Source organism: Gracilinanus agilis, chromosome 5, assembly GCF_016433145.1.
Source record: "Gracilinanus agilis isolate LMUSP501 chromosome 5, AgileGrace, whole genome shotgun sequence".
Lineage (NCBI taxonomy): Eukaryota > Metazoa > Chordata > Mammalia > Didelphimorphia > Didelphidae > Gracilinanus > Gracilinanus agilis.
In genome coordinates, this window is record NC_058134.1 from 173,167,753 (window position 1) to 173,186,616 (window position 18,864).

Below are 18,864 nucleotides of genomic sequence, written 5' to 3' on the forward strand. Positions count from 1 at the left end.
CAGCTTTTTTATGGTAACTATTTGGATATGTCCATTGTCTCCCCTCCTTCCCTCCCTCCACTTCTTTCCCAATCCATCTGAGGAGTGTCTGGTCACTTTTTTTTGGAACGATGTGCTCTCGAATATTTTGGATGATGGGTGATGGGTGAATGGCGGCGACTTTTGTGTTGTAAGAAACTGCTACTTAGGGCTATGTTTTGATGAAACCCATGTAATCAAGTATCATCTGAGAATAATGTCCACACATTCCTTTGGACTTCTTCCTGGAGGGTTTTGTTCAGTTTGTTTATACGCTGTTTTCCCCTTTCTGAGGGGATCACTGCCATTACAACAAGACACCATTGAAGTGGAGAGGAGCTCCATTTGTGACGTTGGGAATGCCTACAGGAGATAGAAGTGGGCTTCAGAGGAAGATATTCTAGTTCTAGGATTTGGGCTTACTGACAAAGTGGAGAAAAGGTTTGTCCATGCTAGTGAATTCAGGTGATACTGTGATCATCTTATGCAATTTAAATGGGGAAAAAAATTAAGCCCACTTTATTCATATTGCAAAATTGGATCTTTTCCCTGAGGGAGAACCCATATCTGGGGAACATGATGGAAACAGAGTTTGTTAACTCTCAATTTATTTCTCCAAAGGAGTGGAGCTGTAGTATGTAAAACATAAAAGTATTTTTTACTTGTTCTGGAAAGCATTGTGATTCCCCCCTCTACACTACTGGATTAACTATCTTAATCATGCTTTACAGAGACTAAAATTAAAATCAGTTTAAATCTCTCTAGTACATATTGACTGGGTAGAGGAAAGGTGGGAATAAGAGACATGTAAAAAGGCAGCTTGAGACAAAAAAATCTAAAGAGAAAAAAAATTCTCTAAGACCACAGACTTGCAGAGGATAATATACAAATCTAAACACAGATAATCAAGGGGTGACAGTATGTTGAATTCCTTTTCACCTGAGTAAGGATTATTTCATTCACTGTATTGGATTCTTTAGGCCCTGGCACACTGCCTTGCACACAGTAGGTGCATCATAATTCCTTATGGACTGATTAGCATCTGAGGTATCAGCCCTTGAAGTACTCTGGGTCATGTGGGAAGGATCTTTTAGGCACTGAAAAGGGGAAAGATGGGTGGAGGGGCTTTGAAAACTTTGGCCCAGGGAACTGGCATTAACTCAACTGAAGAGTACTTTCTTTTAAAATTTTTCTGATTGCCTTGTGGATATATGAATATTTATGATCTAAAGCCTCAATGATATAGAGTATAGTTTCTCCATGTCATCTATAAATGGAAATGGAACATATTGTCCATAATAATGGGGCAAAATGAGTCTATTCTTTCTAGTTGATTGAACACATATCTAATAGAATATCTACCTGCCCGTCAATAATAGCAACAATAAATAAATAATAATGCCACATTTTCATAAAACTTTACAGTTTATGGCTCCTGCCACTATGATGACGATGTTTTGGCATACCTATAAATATATGTCAGTTGTCTATGTTAGGACATGTAGTGTTAAATCATGAAGAGCGGGCCTCTTTATATGCCTCTATGAAACACAGGGCTTGGATTTGGCTCAATAGTTATGCATTTACAAAAAAACCATAACAACAGTCAAGGCTAAAAGTAAATAAACAGCAGAAATGATGAAAAGTAAATGAGATTTTTCAGACTTCTTTTGTTTTTAATAATCTACAGCATTACTGATAACACAGATCACAAAGGTTTATTATTTTTTTCTTTCAAACACAGGTGTCTTTTAAAACTGTCAGTGTCCCTTTAAAATTTACAAGTTTATGGGGATGCAAACCTGTTTTACTTCCTGCAGAACACCTTTAAAGCCAAAAGATGTAGCTTTATTAGATTTAAATCTAAAGCAAATAGAGGAATAGAGGGGGAAAAGGAGTTAAAAAAACCCAAAACAACTAAAATTATGCTTCCACACTTGAATGTTCTAGCTTTTTCCTCATATTCTAAGCAGGCAGAGATAGAATGAAGTTACGATACATTTGGGAAAGCTTAACAAGATTTCCCTTCTGCCTCCTAGCAGATCGAGTGAAGACAAAAGAAACCCCCCCAAAAAGTAAAAAGAGACAAGCTACTCTTGTTTGGACTAGCTCACTAAACATTTCATAATTAGTATTAATTTATTCTTAGCATTAACTTCCTGAGGTTTATTTTGCTTTATTGGCAGAGAAAGCAAGGCAATCAATCACTTATTTGCTTCCCCACAAGACCCACAATTAAACAAAGAACCACTCAATCCTAACAGCAAATCTTGTCATTAACCTGAAAACTAATGTCTAATAACAAGCAGCTAGAGGATCACAGGAGTTATGTGGAGATCACAGAGGTGGGGAAAGTGAGAGCGCAGCCCCACACAAAGGTTTATGGATTCACCCCTACCAACAACAAGAAATTACATATTTAGGGAAAAAAGAAGTGGTCCAGGCTGTTTTTTTTTTGTTTATTCCTGGCATCTTTTTTGAGAGCGGCAGCTAATGATTAATTGCACGTTAACACACAATGGGCAGCAAATCCATCTTGAAGGATAGATGACAAAATTAAATCAAAGGATAAAAGAAATATAACACTGAACAGGAAAGAAGAAAAGGTTAAAATAAATGGTTAGGCCAATCAGTTTTCTTCAGAAAGTATCCGTGAAAAGTAAAAAATGAAACAGAACTGATTTATTTTTGTTTCTTTTAATCACTGGTTCAGTTTAGCTTAATGTTTTTTTCTAATTCTTCAAAAACAAAACTGCCACCGACTTTAATCAGTTTTTGGTCACTGGCGGTCCAGGAGGATGGTGGGGAGAAGATCCTACCTTCTTTCTGGCTGCCGGCAGCGCTCTGCTGTTGTAACAAACTCTGGCTGTAGAGCGTGGGCAGTGCGGCGGCAGCGTACTGCTGAATTCCTGAGTAGGCCTGGGTGAGGGCATCCATCGTGCCAGCCGTACCATTCGTCAAGCCCGTGGCGCCAAGTCCTCCATTCAGAGCCGCCATACCTGAGAGCATTTGAGCAACTTTACAAAAAACCCAACAATAGAGAAGAGAAATTGCACTTGTTCATTAGTGCTTTCCAAAGGAAGTTAGAGAATTATTTGACACAATTACAACAGCAAAAGCATGCATGCTGGCACTCCAACAAAACCAAACTGAAAAAGTCAAACACAAACAAAAACAACCCAATGAGATACTGATGAATGGCATGGAGTCCCCCCTCCCCGCACAAGACCCACGACCCACACAATCCACTTAGGCACTACAGCTGGACAACCAGACGCCTCATCACATGCAAAGTGCTCCTGGCAAGTACAAGTAAGCTTCTGACGCCCTGTTGCTTCTGACAGTTTTGCCATTCACGTATTGCTAATTCACTTGCAAAGTCTCTAAATTTCATATAGTAGAATCCATTGGCTCAGCTCCTCGAAGGAGCCACTACTGCATGGCTCAAGGGTTTGGAAAAAGATAAAACTTTTCTCCCCTAAGTTGTCCAATATTATTGACAGGGCCTGACACATTGGCTAGTTTTATGTTTGGAAAGCCAATGAATCAGTGCTTTCATTAACTCTTCCCCCACCAACACGTGTAGTACAGAGGCTGGGGATTGGCACCCTAGACATTTCCCAGCTGGTTTGGTGTTGAGGCTTAGGGAGAAAGGAAACTGCCAAAGTTGATTGGGAGACATGACTCGAATATTGAGGAAACAATTTCCAACTCCAGACAATTTACCCACAAACACACTCAACGGATCCATAAACATTTATTAGACACCTACTAAGCGCACACATACACAGTTATAAGGCCAGGGCCAGGGGCTGTTTTTCAAAGAGTATCCACCAAACATACTTAGGTGATTCTCTGCATTTAGAAGTCAGATCTTGGCTGTTGATTGTGATGGATTGGGGATTGACTAAATTTTTGAGAGGGCTTTCCCTTCCTTCCCTGATGATCTGCCTGGTTAGTGTTGTTATGTTATGTGAATCCAGAACCAGAAGGGACCCCAGAAATCATTGAAGCCAATCCCTTATTTTGCAGATCAAAACACGATGATCCAGAAGTATCTTAATACTTGTGCACTGATACTTAACATTTGTTACTTGTTCAAAGGCACTCAGTAAGGAACAGTTTCTGAACTGGGGAATGGTGGTCCCGTTAATGTGCCAAGCGGCACACTAAGTCCTTTTCAAATATTATCTCATTGGATCCTCACAATGACCCCTGTAAGGTAGGTGCTGCTATCATGTCCATTTTATAGTGGAAGAAACAGAGACAAACTGAAGTTAAATGACTTGCCGAGGGTCCTAAAAGTAGCAAGTGTCTGCGGCTGGATTTGCACTCGGGTATTCTTTTCTCCTTAGGCCCACCTTTAACCACTGAACCTTTAGCTGCCTCAGAACTAAGCCTATCGAACTGGAATCGAAGTCTTCAGATCTTAAATCTTATTTAAAACAATGAATACCTTATAGCAATGCGAACCTTAAAATGGCTCATGTAATGGAAGTAAGGATACCATCAATGTCTTCAGTCCTCATCAGGACAGAAAGATATCCGTTGTTGGAAAGAGCATACAGAGTACAATACACAAAAAGAGAAAGTGGCCAGCCAAGTCTCTCAACCAGAGGTATTATAGTAGTCTAAAGTGTCTCTTGTGGGGGAAAAAAAAACAAACTCACCAGAAATGAACATGAAGGGGTCAGTGGGCAACTCAGAATAAGACTAACTTATTAATTAAATAAGCAAATAAGAATAATTTGCTAGTTGTACTCTAGAGTCAATACAACTTGTCCCTATTCTCTCATGCCCCGTGGTGGCATCAGCGTTACTGCTTGCCAGCCACAGGAAGGAGAAGTGCTGGGGGTTAACGGCACCCTCCTGCCACCTTGCCAGCCTTCCCTCCTTCAGCACCAGGATGGTGCCCGAGAGAAGCCTGGGTCACGAAGGAGGACGAGGAGCTGCTCTATAAATGCTTAGCTGATAAGCTTCACCAATCCAGACCAGGACGGCCACTCTGAATTAGTGAGACATCTAAATGAGAGAATATTTTACAAGAAATTAAATTTTATTACCTTCAGGTAGATCTAATGATGATGGAACTAGCCTATAACAAACTGTTGGCAAATAGAGGTCCTGCCAAATCAGCCTTAATAAAGAGAGGAATCATTTGTAATTAGAACACTAATTGTTGGTATGCAAATAGGTATTGCTAAGGTACTTGGAAGGAATTTGTTCTTCTGATTGGGTTAAACATTCTTTCATGTAATCTTATTTGCCTCTCTAAACTTGCTAAGCAAAAGTAAACTTCAGCTGAGTCCCTTTCTAAATAACCATGAATTCTGAATTAGCAAGGTTATTAGTAGTATGAAAGTGATCCTTGGCTACCCTGAATCCTAATCCTTTAAAATTCTAGTCCAACATAAATCACAGATTTAGGTTTGGAAATGATTCTAGGGATCATTTGGTCAGATCGTCAGATTTAGAAGAGACCACAGTTAGACTTGACCAAGAATCCTTTCTACAATAGATTGGGCAGGTAGTCATCTGGTGTTCGCCTCAAGTGCAGGATAACCTACTATCTCCTAAGCTAGTCCATTTTCTGTTTGGTCAGCTGTCTTTGTAAGGAATTTTTTCCTTAAGACAAACTCAAATCTGCCTCTTTGTAACTTTTATTGTTGTTTAGTTGTTTTTCAGTCATGTTCAACTCTTTGTGACCCAATTTGGGGTTTTCTTGGCAAAGACATTGGAGTGTTTTTCCATTTCCTTCTCCCCCTCATTTTATAAGATGAGGAAAATGAGGCAAATAGGATTAAGTGACTTGCCCAGGGTCACATAGCTAGTAAGTATGTGGGGCTGGATTTAAATTTAAGGAGTCTTCTTGACTTCAGGCTCCTCTTTGCAATTTCTAGCCATTAATCCGACTTCTGTTTTCTAGGGTCAGTTGAAACAAAATTACTTCTTCTGCCTCTCTTATTGCACCTATTCTTTTCTATTTCAGGTTAAACATCCCTCCTAAATTATGGTACCCAAAACTTGATAGGATTTGGCCATGTCAGAGTATGACATGATATCACCTTACTCCCAAGACTTTATGCTTGTCTTTATTCAGCTTAAGCGCTCACACTCGTGCGCTCTCGCGCTCGCGCTCTCTCTCTCTCTCTCTCTCTCTCTCTCTCTCTCTCTCTCTCTTTAGTTGCCTTGTTAGTGTTGACCCATATTAAGTGTGCAGGCCATTAAACCAGCATTTTTTTTTTTTTCAGATAAACTACTCTCTAATCATCCCTCCCCTGTTGGGTGGCAATGAAGTTGATTTCTTGAGCCTAAGTGAATAACTTTACAGTTATCTTTATTAAATTTCATCTTATTAGATTTGCCTGCCATGGTTGCCTGCCAAAAACTTTTTGGATCCTAGCATCTAACATCTTTCTTAGTTTTATGCCAGTTACAAATTAAGTAAGCATGTCATCTATGCTGTTCTTCAAGTTAATGATTAAAATGTTAAACAGGACAGGGCCAATTGCAGATCCCTGGGGAGCTTCTTAGAGACTTCTTTCCAAGTTGACATCAAGTCATTACTACTCTTTGATTTTAGACATTTAATACCAGTTTCAAAAACACGGATGAACTAGCTTAAGATATCTCTCTTCTCCACAAGGAGAGCATGGAGATTTTGTTAAATGCTTTGGTAAAATTTAGGCAAATAGCATTCATCTGTTCTACTAGTTCAGTAACCTGTCAAAATAAGAAATAAGCTTAGTTTATGATTTATCCTTGATGAATAAGGCATGTTGATTTCTTGAGATCTCTATTTCCTTTAAAATAGTTTACAGACTCCATTCTTACCTTCCTTCTCTAATCCAGGGATTCCTCTCCTATTCCAAACATCACTGACAGGCTCAGCAATCAGATCTTTCAAGTACCCTGGGATCAAATCCATTTGCAGTGGTTCTTCAATTACTGAAGAGAGGACATTCCATCCTCTTTCCATCCTCCCAAAGTGTAGCAGAGTTCAACTATAAGAACACTGCTCCAAAGCTGTTTTACAGACAGAGGTACAGTTCTGGTGAAGAGGGTATGACTAGGAGGGATCCACTTCACCTGACTAGGAATGAGGCCTCTTTTCAGACTATAACTGGGTATTTTTAATGAATAGAGCCATTTCCATAGACGTTACATTTGAGACTTTATGCCTTCCAAGGTATCAATCCAACAAATACTCAAGGCAAAGGTATTGGGTAGACCCAAAGTCAGAAAAAAAGGCTTCATCCCTCAACTCTGTCAGGTAAATCATACCCCTTCCTGGTCATTCCCTCTCTACCACGTCTTTACCTCTGGCTTTAAATTAGCCTTGGAATAGAGTTCTCCCATCTAGATTCTGCTATGTTTTGTTCATTCTTCAGTAAATGTAGGCCAGTGGAAATCTGAACTTGGTAGAGGGACAGGTAAAGGATCTACGCCAGGTGGGGGGAATAGGAAGAAGATCGTAAACAAAAGGATAAGTAGGAGCCTAACTTTCCAAAGGGAGAAATCACTTAGGGGGTATTTGTGATTGGATAGACCTTTTGCTCACATGTATCTAGAGATGAAGTAGGTGATGGTCTACATCTTATCATTTGGAGAGTTATCAGCAATTTCCTCAATTCTTTCTGTTGAAATGAAATTCTGACTAATTCAATCAATTTAGAACAATTTCTTTGGGTTAAAAAACTTCTGAAAAAATTCAAAGCTTTGATAAATGGGTACCAATCATTTTTACCTTAGCTTAAATTAAGCATCAGTAGATGCTTTCCACCTAAGAAGTAGCTAAGATCAGTTGCCCTTCTGGAGTTTTAGTGAGATTGGGGAAAAAAGGATGCATAGCCCAAGAAGGTAGGCATAATTGAAATATTACCTTTAGGTAGTCAGAAGAAGCATGAAGACACTAAGTTCCCAGGATTCAAGGAGGAAGGGCAATAGAAAGGGAAATCAAAAGGTGTGAAAGATAAATTTTTTGTACCTTGCAATTTTTTTAGGCCTGACTTTGTTTCTTAATTGATTAGTAAGATTATAGAGCTCTAAAATAGTCATGTTTTCCTCTGAAGACAGAACAGCAATTGCTACTCAGATATAGACTGGGTTGAAGAGGAGAATACTATAATTTCCATTTTTAGAACATTTCATAAAATGCCGATATACCCATTTATCAGATATCCTTGAATATGACCATGGAAAAGTTAGAAGACAAGGTTTTGGGGAAAGTCAGACTACAGAGTACTGAAAGATTAGATATTATTCTATTATACAATTGTCTTTTTAGAGCTGATTACTAAATTATCAGAATATATGTAAGGATATATATATATATATGTATATATATATATACACATATATCCTTACCTATATATGTATACTTGCACATATATCCTATATATGCACTATGCATATGTGAGTGGATATGGATATATATTTGATGTATATATGAAATAGGGATTCAATTTGTAATTTCATTGACATGAAGTTTCCTCATCCAAGAGTTTCCTATTAATGCAATTTGGCATTTTTGCTGCATATTATTGTCTTAGGGAATCATTCTGGGCAATCACTGGTGAAGTGACTTGCTTAGGGTCTCACAGCCAGAGAAGAACCTTAAATTTAGGTTTCTTGGTTCTGAGGCTAGCTTTCTATTCATCATGCCATCCTATTTTGATCACGGTTAAATTGTTTCAGTTGTGTCTGATTCTTTATGACCCCATTTTGGGGTTTTCTGGCAAAGTTACTGGAGTGGTCTGTAATTTTCTTCTCCAGATTATTTTACAGTTGAGGAATTGAGGTAAATGGGATTATGTGACTTGCTCAGATTCAAACAGCTAGCAACTCTCGACTGCATTTGAACTCAGAAAAAGGAATCTTCTTGACTTCAAAGCCAGTGCTCAATCCACTGTACCACCTAGTTGTCTATAATGGGAATTGATGGCCCAGAATAAGAGTATTTATAAGTGTAGTGATTAAATTTGAGCAACCTGAAATTGCTCCTGAGAACTCCTCAAATGACTTATGAGGCAAAATGTAAGGGGTTACTGAATCAAATATTTATCTTTCTATATGTGTTATTTTTACCACATATAAGAGTTGACTTTTGAAAACACACACTTGCTCCTGAACATGAATTTGTGACTGCTATCGAGATAGTACCAAAAAATTGGAATCATTAGCTCTGCTTCAGCTATTTGCAAAGGTCGTTGTAAACCAGAGACAAAAATAAGGACGGTGCTAATGGGTTTTTATTGATTAATAATCTCCTTAATATGTCTAGTTTTTTCTTTATGTGGTAGCATGTGTTGCTATGCCACAAGTTGTTCTAGCTGATTTGGTACAAATACCTATCACTCTGCGTGTGTGTGTGATATAGTATATAAATAAGTAAAATCTGATGTAGAACAGTTGCCACAATGTGGAGGTCAAAAGAGCCCCAAAATGACTTTAGTCAAAAATATTTTATCTCTTTGTCAGGCAGAAAGATAACAAAACCAAAATATCAGTTTAGAATACAAACTTATTTGTAAAACACTATGGGGAAGGTTTGCTGAGGATCATGAGCAATAGTACTGCCTTATAAAACAATGAAAAGTAGATGTATAAAAATAACCATATAAGAAAATTTGGCCCAAGACCCAACTAAGCTGTGTCATCCCCAAAGTAGATGAACTCACCTTGAGGAAAATAAATGAAAATAGTTTGAGTTTGTCAACATTTCTACAATGTTTTCTTTTTGTCATCAATGACAAAGGGCCCCTCATATTTGGATTCCAAAGCATTGTCTCTGATGAGGAAATTAAGAGAGTGATTAAGAAGATGAAGTCTCAAAAAGTTAAGATAAAGTTCACACCATAGATATCTATGCCAGAAGTTACATGGTGTTAAGAACACTAGGAGATCATTTCATAAGATGTCTCAGGAAAGAGAAGACATTGAAAGAATGAAGGGAAACGAACTCTATTACTAACAAAAATGGTGGCAAAGATAACAGCAATGACTAGATAACTACGGTGTCATTTTGTTCATTTACAAAATCTCTCTAAGAATCGCCTACATGTATAGGGAGTGTTTCCTTGATTAAAAAAAATGAACAAATATACTTTTATAATAATTTCCCTATAGCAGATAACATATTGTCAGACAATAGACAAACGTGCACAGGTTATATAGCATCACTCTGTTCTTGTGTTCTGATGGGAAAAAAGAGTATTTGGCTTTGCTTTAAAGGCTATTTTTCTAAAAAGGAGAATCTTTCATGGAAGTTCTAAGCTCATAAAACATTTCCTGATAGATGCTACCATCAAGATAACTCTATGTAACAATTCTGTTAGTAGTATTAAATGTGGCATAAAACACAGAAATGTATAATTGACAAAGGTCTTTCTTGCTGTTATGGGGGATATCCTGTTGTAGGTACGTATAACATTTCTGTAATACACCCAGAGAATTTTATTTAAAAATTTTAAAGGAAAACAGTTATTAAGTAATTAGCCACAAATGGTATTTTTATTTTTCAAATGAAGAAAAAAATTTTTTTAAGTAGCAACTAAACTTTACTGAAAATACAAACTTAAAGCTGGGGCACAATATAAAAACTTAAAAAATGCATTAGGGTATGCTGGGGCACTTTTGGCAAACACCCTGTATGCATGCCTATGCATCCTGAATGGCTTCTAAATGAGAGAGGAGTTTCTTAAAGATGAAGAAGAAATCCAGATGATTTTGTTTGTGGATATTATTGCAATGCTTTCATTAAGCCCCAGAATATCACAAGGCACTTCCAGTGAGATCCATAATTACTTAAGAGATTAGTTTAACAATCCTTACAGGAAAAAAAATGCCTGTTACCCAGAATGACATGTAGTTAGAAGGGCAATTAGTACACGCTTATGCATTTCTGCAATAGTCACTGCAAATGGATAGTGAGCTGGGCTCGGAACTCAATAGAGAAATAAAGTTGATTTGGATGCACTTGGGAAATTGTACAGGACTTTTAAGGATCCCAATCTGACCCCTTTAGGAAGACATCATTTAAATCAAAAGGTTCTCACAGTGAGGCAATATGTTAGCAAATTTTTGAATATCACCTTCTCTAAAGAATCAAAAGTGTGTGGGTGACCCAATCATAGTGAGAGCACAGGACACCAAAGAGCCCAAGAATCCTAGTGATACCCACAAAATGTAAAAGTCCTAAAGGAAGCCTCATCTAGACCATTAAATGTTTCCTTAGGAGGATCTATGGAAGAAAATAGATGAGTCACATAAGAAGTAAAGGCATGGGTGGGCTGTGATCTATACCAACAGAGGGAATATCCCTATCAGTGTGATCCCAGATCCATGAGAGTATTAAAGACCATAATAAAACAGATTACATTTAACTGTGATCCAATGAAAGTACATATATGCAGACATGTACATATTATTTGTAGTATCTCTCTTTTGCCTCTACATATAAATTGAGTTGTTTCACAAAAGGGACAAGACAGTGTTAATACATGAACCAACCTAGCTTGAATCTTTTCTTTCTTTCTAATAAAACCTATCTCCCCCAAACCCTTCCCCCCCAAAAAAATTCCTGATATACATTGCACTTTGGTTTATGGCCAAGTTTGAGTCTCAAAATACTGAAATGTTTAGCAGAAAAGTGCTATGTAAACAAATGGAACTGAATCTTTCTCCTACATAGATTAGACCCAAGACCCAAACACTTAGAAAACCAAGTTATCATATATGTGTGTGATATATATGTGATATATGTGTGTGTGTGCTTGTGTGTGTGTGCAATACTAACACACATAGTTGGGACTATGGGTGTGCCATCTAGAAAGCCAGCTAGGGACCCAGAGCTATGAACAAGGAAGTTCATGAACTATTTAATATGACTTTGTAGAAACGTGTCTTTTTTTTTTCATGCCAGAATACTGCTTTCCATGACATATAAGAATCATTTCATTTATTCTTTAAATCTGCTTTCATTTCTGTCTTTGAATTTCTAGTACCTAGCAGATGGTAGGCACTGAAAAAATGTTTCTTAATGTTTCAATAAATCAGGCTTCACTGGCAACAATGAAGACTCCAAGACTCCAAAGGGTAGTAACACACAGGAGGCACAATTTTCAAACTTTGCCTACGGTGAAAAAAATCCTTTGTCCCAACTCTGTGTAAACATATCTGCAAAATATTTTCTGCATCTAGCTTTAATTCACACACTTAATTCACCCAAGATCTAGAGAGCCAACTTTCCACTAATCAGAGACTGAGGGTCCAACCAATGGATTATCCCTTTCCTTTACTCTTGTCTTCTGTTTCCCATTTGATATATATAATAAATTCATAAGTTGAAATAGATAAGAAAAGAACAGATTTTGGATCAGTCTGACTGCCTATTACTATTACTAGCCTATTTGGAAAAAAATAATTGATGAGGAAGAAAATGAAACACTAGCTAAAATGAATTTTTTGTTTTACCTGTGGATACCATTGATCTCTAGTAGCCAGGTTCACAGATAATAGAGAGTGGACTATATTCTAACAAAACTGAATAATAGCAGAGCGGTAAGGTGGGCACTCATGTTCTTCAGAGGGGTTAGGATCAGGAACAGTAAGACTGAAATCTGTGACTGGTCTGTTAAAGGCTGACACCAATCAGGTAATTGCTCATCGATTAGTCTTGCTAAGGGGATAATTCTATAAAGAGTCATTATGCCTGTGTGATTTGGGGGACACTGAAAATCTCTGCTAAGGAAGAATCCATTCCACACTAGTATAGGCCTTCTTATTCTATGAGCTTAGTGCCAGATTCTAGGGTGGTCCAGCACATTCCTTAACCCAAGGCCTACTTCCTGCTTTCATACATGGCATCATCGGAAGTTTGGCTCAATGACAAAAAGGCATGAGCTGGTTTATAATGGAAGGAGAGGGCCATTCTGAATCAGATCTGTTCTCTGTTTTCCTTGAACCATACACATGTAGAGTTGAATATAGTTTTTCAATGCGTATTAAAAGCTTGAGTCCTTGCCAGAAGCAAAACCTATATTGACCCCAGGCCCCATGCAAGAGCTCACCAATATTTCTTGTACATTCAATAATGCCCCACCCAAACCCCTCATGATGGTGATGGTAGAAAAAAATGACAATAACAGCAACAACAGCAATGACATCAACAACAAAAACATGACTTGTCAAGAATCTGGACAACACGGACAAGAGGATAGCTATCATGCAAGAGCAATGCAAGTGAGCACATGGTGCTAAGGAGGACATCCGTTCCTGCTGGCCTGTTAGCTTAGGGACCAAAGTGCTGCTGGGTGATCAAACCCCTTTCCTTCTTTGGGGGGAACTGGGTCCAGGGGCAGTAGAAGCAACATGAATGGGATTAAAATGTAGGTATGTGAATAGTGAAAAATAAAACCGAAATTCCAGCCATTCCTCCCAACTCCCAACAGAACAAAACATCATCAACAACAAAAATAAAAACAAAACCCCTAAAATGGGGAAAACAAAAACCCAGGTGAAGAGACTAGTGGGGATTGGAGCTCTTTCAACAAAAGTACAGAGAAAGAGCTATTCTGTTGCAGAAACAAGGACACTTTTGCTCAGATTTGGCTGCTGCAAGAAGTGAGAAATGTGAAGCATGTCCAACACGTCTTTTGTCAAAGAAAGTTCATGAGTGGTCCATAGATGCTTCCAATGACCATTTAGCACTTCACATGCTACGCTCACCGATTAAACCTTTGTTTGGGAGGCTCAGGGTACAATTGTTTTTCCTTCTGGGGAAAAATAGGTCATTTTTCTGCCCCTTTTGTGAAGTTCGTGGCTGATCTCTGTTCTGGTGACTCTTTTGTTGTCTGTCATTTGTGTTGTACTAGACTTTTTATGACCCTCTTTGGGGTTTTCTTGGGAAAGACAGTGGTGTGGTTTGACATTTCCTTCGCTAGCTCATTTTTACAGATAAGGAAATAAAGGAAAATAAGTGACTTGCTCAGGGTCACACAGCTAGTGGCCAGTTATGATCTCAGGAAGATGAGTCTTCCTGACTTTCAGGCCCAGCACTCTATCTGAAGCACCACCTAGCTGCCCACTCTATATCTTTCCCACTTGACTACTAATATTTTGGGAAGAAGAAAAAAGAAACTGCAATCTCCTTATTTCTTACTTTTACACCATGTATTTTCTTGTCAGGACTTTTTATTGAAATGAATTGTAGGTTCCTTTTTGCTTATAAAAATTCAAGCTTACATTCCTGTTTTCACAATGTCTAAAGTACAAAGTTGTTGGATTTTTGTTGGGGGCATTTTATTTTATTTTATTTTATTTTTTAACCTTTATAAAAAAGCTCTACTGATGAATTGAGGGTTTTTCTTTACCCTTGTAAAAACTCTAGCTTACTTTCCTGTTGTCTTAATGTCTAAAGTACAAAGTCATTGGATTGTGGTTGGGGGGCATCTTATGCTTTTAACCTTTTAAAAAAGGCTCCCTTAGTGTAACAGCTATAAATGCAGTCAATTGTCCGAGGCCCCCCCCCTCATTCAGGGCTCAAAATGTCTAACTGTGTGCTTACTGGAGCCTATAGCTTTACCATTTGGGCTGGCCACTGGGCTGAAGAAACAGATGATCAGCTGGCTCCCACACACCTGCCGTTTCCTTGCTAGTCCTGTGCAGCCAGAGGAGAATGAGCCTGAGGCAAATTGTACTCTTTGAGGCTTGGGGGAAAGGAGCAGTTTTCAGTGAAAGCTGATGTCTAGCACCACAGCATGGGCCTAAAGTCTGCCCTGAAGAATGGGGGTGCCCAAAATTGGCCCTTCTCTGTGCACTATTTCTTCCATACTAGGATGGGTGGTCTGCTCAGGGGGAAAATCCCTAAGGCTCTCTGGTGGACCCCAAGAAGGCCTGCTTTAGGAGTAGCAAAGAGGGTATTTTTGGAGCTCAGGCCTGATTACCTCTGGCTACAGACTTTAAATAGCCAGAGCAAAATGGTGCACCTGTGGAGGGAGTGAATGCTACTGATTGACTGGCAGAAGAATTTGTTTAATATATATGACAAGATTTATTTCTTGTGGCAAGTCCCCTGCAAGGAGGGCCATTTCCCTTTCTTAAAATCTCTTTTTAGCCTGCACAGTTATCACAGACTTATGGATTTATATGGTCAGTAGGGGCCTTAAAGGACACCTAATTTTCAAGACTCATTTTATAGATAAAGAAATTGAGGATTTAGGCATTGAAGTGACTTGCCCCAGGTTGCAAAGTGTCTGGTTAGTGGAAGAATCTGAACTCAGCTTTCCAGATTCTGAGTTCCCGGGTCTTTCCACTACACCATTTGCCCTTCGAAACAAAAGAAAACAAATAATCCAACAGAAACCCCACAAAAATTGAGTTTCAGTTTTTCCAACCATTTGAAGCATGTGTTCTTCCATCCCCAGTTACAGTTCACCCTTTTATAGGTCATTTATGACTAATTCTTTTCCCATGGTCAATATTGGGGAAGGCTGTCCACCAGAGCAGTAAATACTCACTGTTTATGGTACCTGCTAGTGCATTAATATTATTCAGTCCAACGGTGGCTCCAGCCAGTCCTTGCAGAGTCCCCAGAGAGGTCAAGGAATTCATGGCTGCACCTGCAGTGGAATTGGGAGTAGAAGCAGCCACTGGAAGGGGGACGGGGTGAGGGGGCGGGAGAAAAAGGGACAAAGAGAAGGAAATGGGGTGGAAGAGTGGGGGGAGAAAGTATAAGATTAATGCAAATTAGCCAGATAGAAAAATCATCTGTCATCATTACAGCAGGTCAAGTTGATGAGTCTGTAAATCACAATACGTAAGCATACGAAGCCTGATTTTATATTTCACAAGCAGAAAATAGTCCAGGCCCAAGCATGGCACTTTAGGGCTTTAGTCTTGGTGATAAGAATACTTTAGTTCAACAGTGCTGTGAAGGGATAAGGCCTGGACCTGTGACTTCACGGGTATACGAGGGTCACCCAGCCAGTATGTGTCTAAGGTTTTCCTGGCTCCAAGGCTAGCTCTCTATCTACTATGCCATGGCTGTCAATGCCCATGAAAACAATCCCCTCCGCTCAGTAAGAAAAGGATAACATCACATGGGGAAGGATGAATGGGACATCGATCAGCAGCTGGGAAGGGGAATTTTCTCTTATTCCTGAGCTGTTCTGTGGGCTCCAGTTCCCTATTTTGAATAGCCTGCCTATTGGCAATACTCTGCATGTTCCAAACGGTGCTCCCCATCTTTCCTCAAAAATGTGCCCCTTCCCCTAAGGTCTCCTCAACATCGCAGCACCCAAGACTCATAGATGACCTTTGAGTCATCTTTTCCTTCTTTTCTTCACATCTGCCTCATTGGCATCCTTCCCTTATGACTGCATTCAGTCCTACTGATGCTATTTTGACATGATCTCTCCTAACAATCTCGTCCTTTCTGTTCCCAACATAACCATTCTAGATCAGAGCATCATCTCTCTTTGCCTAGATTATTATAACAGTTTCAAACCTGGTCTCCCCGACTCTAGGCGAACTCCTCTCTAATTTATCCTTCACAACCCTTCCTGAATGGTCTTCCTAATATGCTGCTCACACATCCCATCACTCCTCTACTCAGAAATCTTCCGGAGCTTCTGCAGAAAAGGCAAATTCCTGCTCCTGGCATTCAAGACTTTTCCGAGTCTGGCTCCAATATATCTTTCCAACATTGGATCCCATTACTTTGTTCATATCATTCTGCCCTTCCTGGAACAGATTCTTTTCCCCTAGCCTGTTTGCTGGTATTTGCATCTCGGAAGTCCCTCTGAAGACGAATGTAATGGTCGCCTCCCTCATGATGCTTTCTTAGAGCACGTTGCCTAGGCTTCTCCTTTGCCCGTATATCACTGTGTTATATAAGTTATCTGTGTATACTTTTCCCCTATGAAATTCCTTCCTAGATTTTCAGGGCAGGGGCTCTATGTATTTTCAGCACAATGCCTTAGGTGCTTACTAAATGATTATTGAATTGTCTTGATCAATTAAGCATCCTTATCATCCAAGTGTTTTTTTTTTCTTTAAGGAAGTCTGTAATAAAGGGAGGAATTAAAAGGCAATTGATATATTCTTCTACAACTTTGCCCTTATAGCTGATGTTTTATATTAGTGCAAAATACATTTGTCCTTGTGGGTTCAACATGGAACTTTGGTACAGAATGGGGAAGGAGAGTAAATTGAAATATTTGCCCTCTGGATTATAGATCCCTCACTGGAAACATCACTTCGATCTGAAAGAGGGTTCTCTGACAATCCTTGATTTGAGATAATGCTATCATCCAACTTCTTCACTCATATTCCTAGGCTGATGAAAGCCAGTCCACATGAGTGATGAATCTGGAGTCAGAAAGACTTGATTCAACTCCATCCTGAGACATTTTCTAGGCATGATCTTGGACAAGGATCTTAATTTCTCTGTGTCTTAGTTTCCTTAACTTCAAAATGGAGGGGTTGGTTTATTTTATTTTTCATTTTTAGAAACCCTTACCTTCCAAATTAAAATCAATACTTTATTGGTTTCAAGGCAGGAGAGCTGGCATTTGTGGTTAGGTGACTTGTCCAGGGTCACATAGCTAGGCAGTATCTGAGAACCTTCCATGTCTGGGCCTGAATATCAATCCCGTGAGGTACATAGTTCCTTTCCTCTAGGAGATTTTCTTTTGATGGTCTTTAAGGTCCCTTCCCAAATCTAAATCTATGTTCCTGTCTTCTGCTCAAAATCTTCCAGTGGTTCTCCTTCATCTCTTGGATAAAATACCAACTCTCCAGCCTGGAATTTAAAGCTTTCCACAATTTCCTCCTACCTACCTTTCAGCTTTCTTTCATACGATTCCCCTTCAAATACTCAGTATTACAGTCAAACTGAGCTCCTAGGTATTTGTCAGATTCTACATTTTATCTCCTACTGTTATGTTCTGGCACAGGGGATCCCCTATGGTTGGACTATATGTCCTCCTCACCTTGGATTCTCAGAATCTTTGTCTTTCAAGGATCAGTCTATGAGATATCTCCTTCCTTAAAGGCTTTATAGATACCTCCCAGCTATTAGCGTTCTAATAGTAAAGGAGATTTGCTATCGCTACCTGGAGAAGTAAATGATTTTCTTTTGAGACTGTGATGCTTTAAGTTTGTGATAAGAAACAAAGTTTCTTTAATATTCATTCATTGTATATCTTTTATCTCTGCTGATATATACTACATAAATTGCTTATTTCTTATTAGGCAAACTTCTAATGATCCAAAGTATTATCAATCCCAGGCAGTTTAGATTACCCATTCCTTAAAATTTTTTTTAATTTAATTTTAAAAATTTATTTTAAAAATCATCAACTTCCATCTAAGCATTGGTTCCAAGGCAGAAGAGCAGTAAGGGCTAGGCAGCTGGGGGTTAAAATAATTTGCCCAGTCACACAGTGTGAGAATTTATTTTTGTATTAATTCTTATCTATTAGGGAGAATGAATCAGAGATACCATCCAGTCTGTGGCTTTTTGTATTTTCTTTGTCTTTGGGAATCCCAAGTGATGTCTTCCTTTTTAACAGAATTTGGTTAATAAATGAAGGCAAGAAGGGTTCTTTTCTTGCACATGTGACCTGTCCATATGTGGAGATGGGAAAGGGTAGATAGGTTGATGGGTCACCTCTTAATTAACTATCACCAATTAAAGATGTCTTGGTATGGTCAAGGGAGGGACTGAAAAATGAGCTGCTAAAAATCAATTTATTAAGCTGCCTGACTCAGCTCTGTAGAGAGCCATGGAGACCTAAATCACTTTTATCAGTTATCATGCTGGCCTAACCAATAAACCCGATA

At 38.8% G+C, this 18,864-nt stretch overlaps 1 protein-coding gene across 1 annotated transcript in view; it reads right to left on the bottom strand.

Moving 5' to 3' along the window:
- Positions 1-18,864, bottom strand: part of CELF2 (CUGBP Elav-like family member 2) — a 195,725-nt gene that overhangs the window by 9,227 nt on the left and 167,634 nt on the right. The window contains exons 10-12 of the mRNA XM_044678041.1: positions 15,537-15,668; positions 5,516-5,527; positions 2,838-3,035 (exon numbers count right to left, since the gene is read on the bottom strand). Of these exons, the coding sequence (XP_044533976.1) occupies positions 2,838-3,035; positions 5,516-5,527; positions 15,537-15,668 (342 nt within the window). The remainder of the gene's footprint in view (positions 1-2,837; positions 3,036-5,515; positions 5,528-15,536; positions 15,669-18,864) is intronic.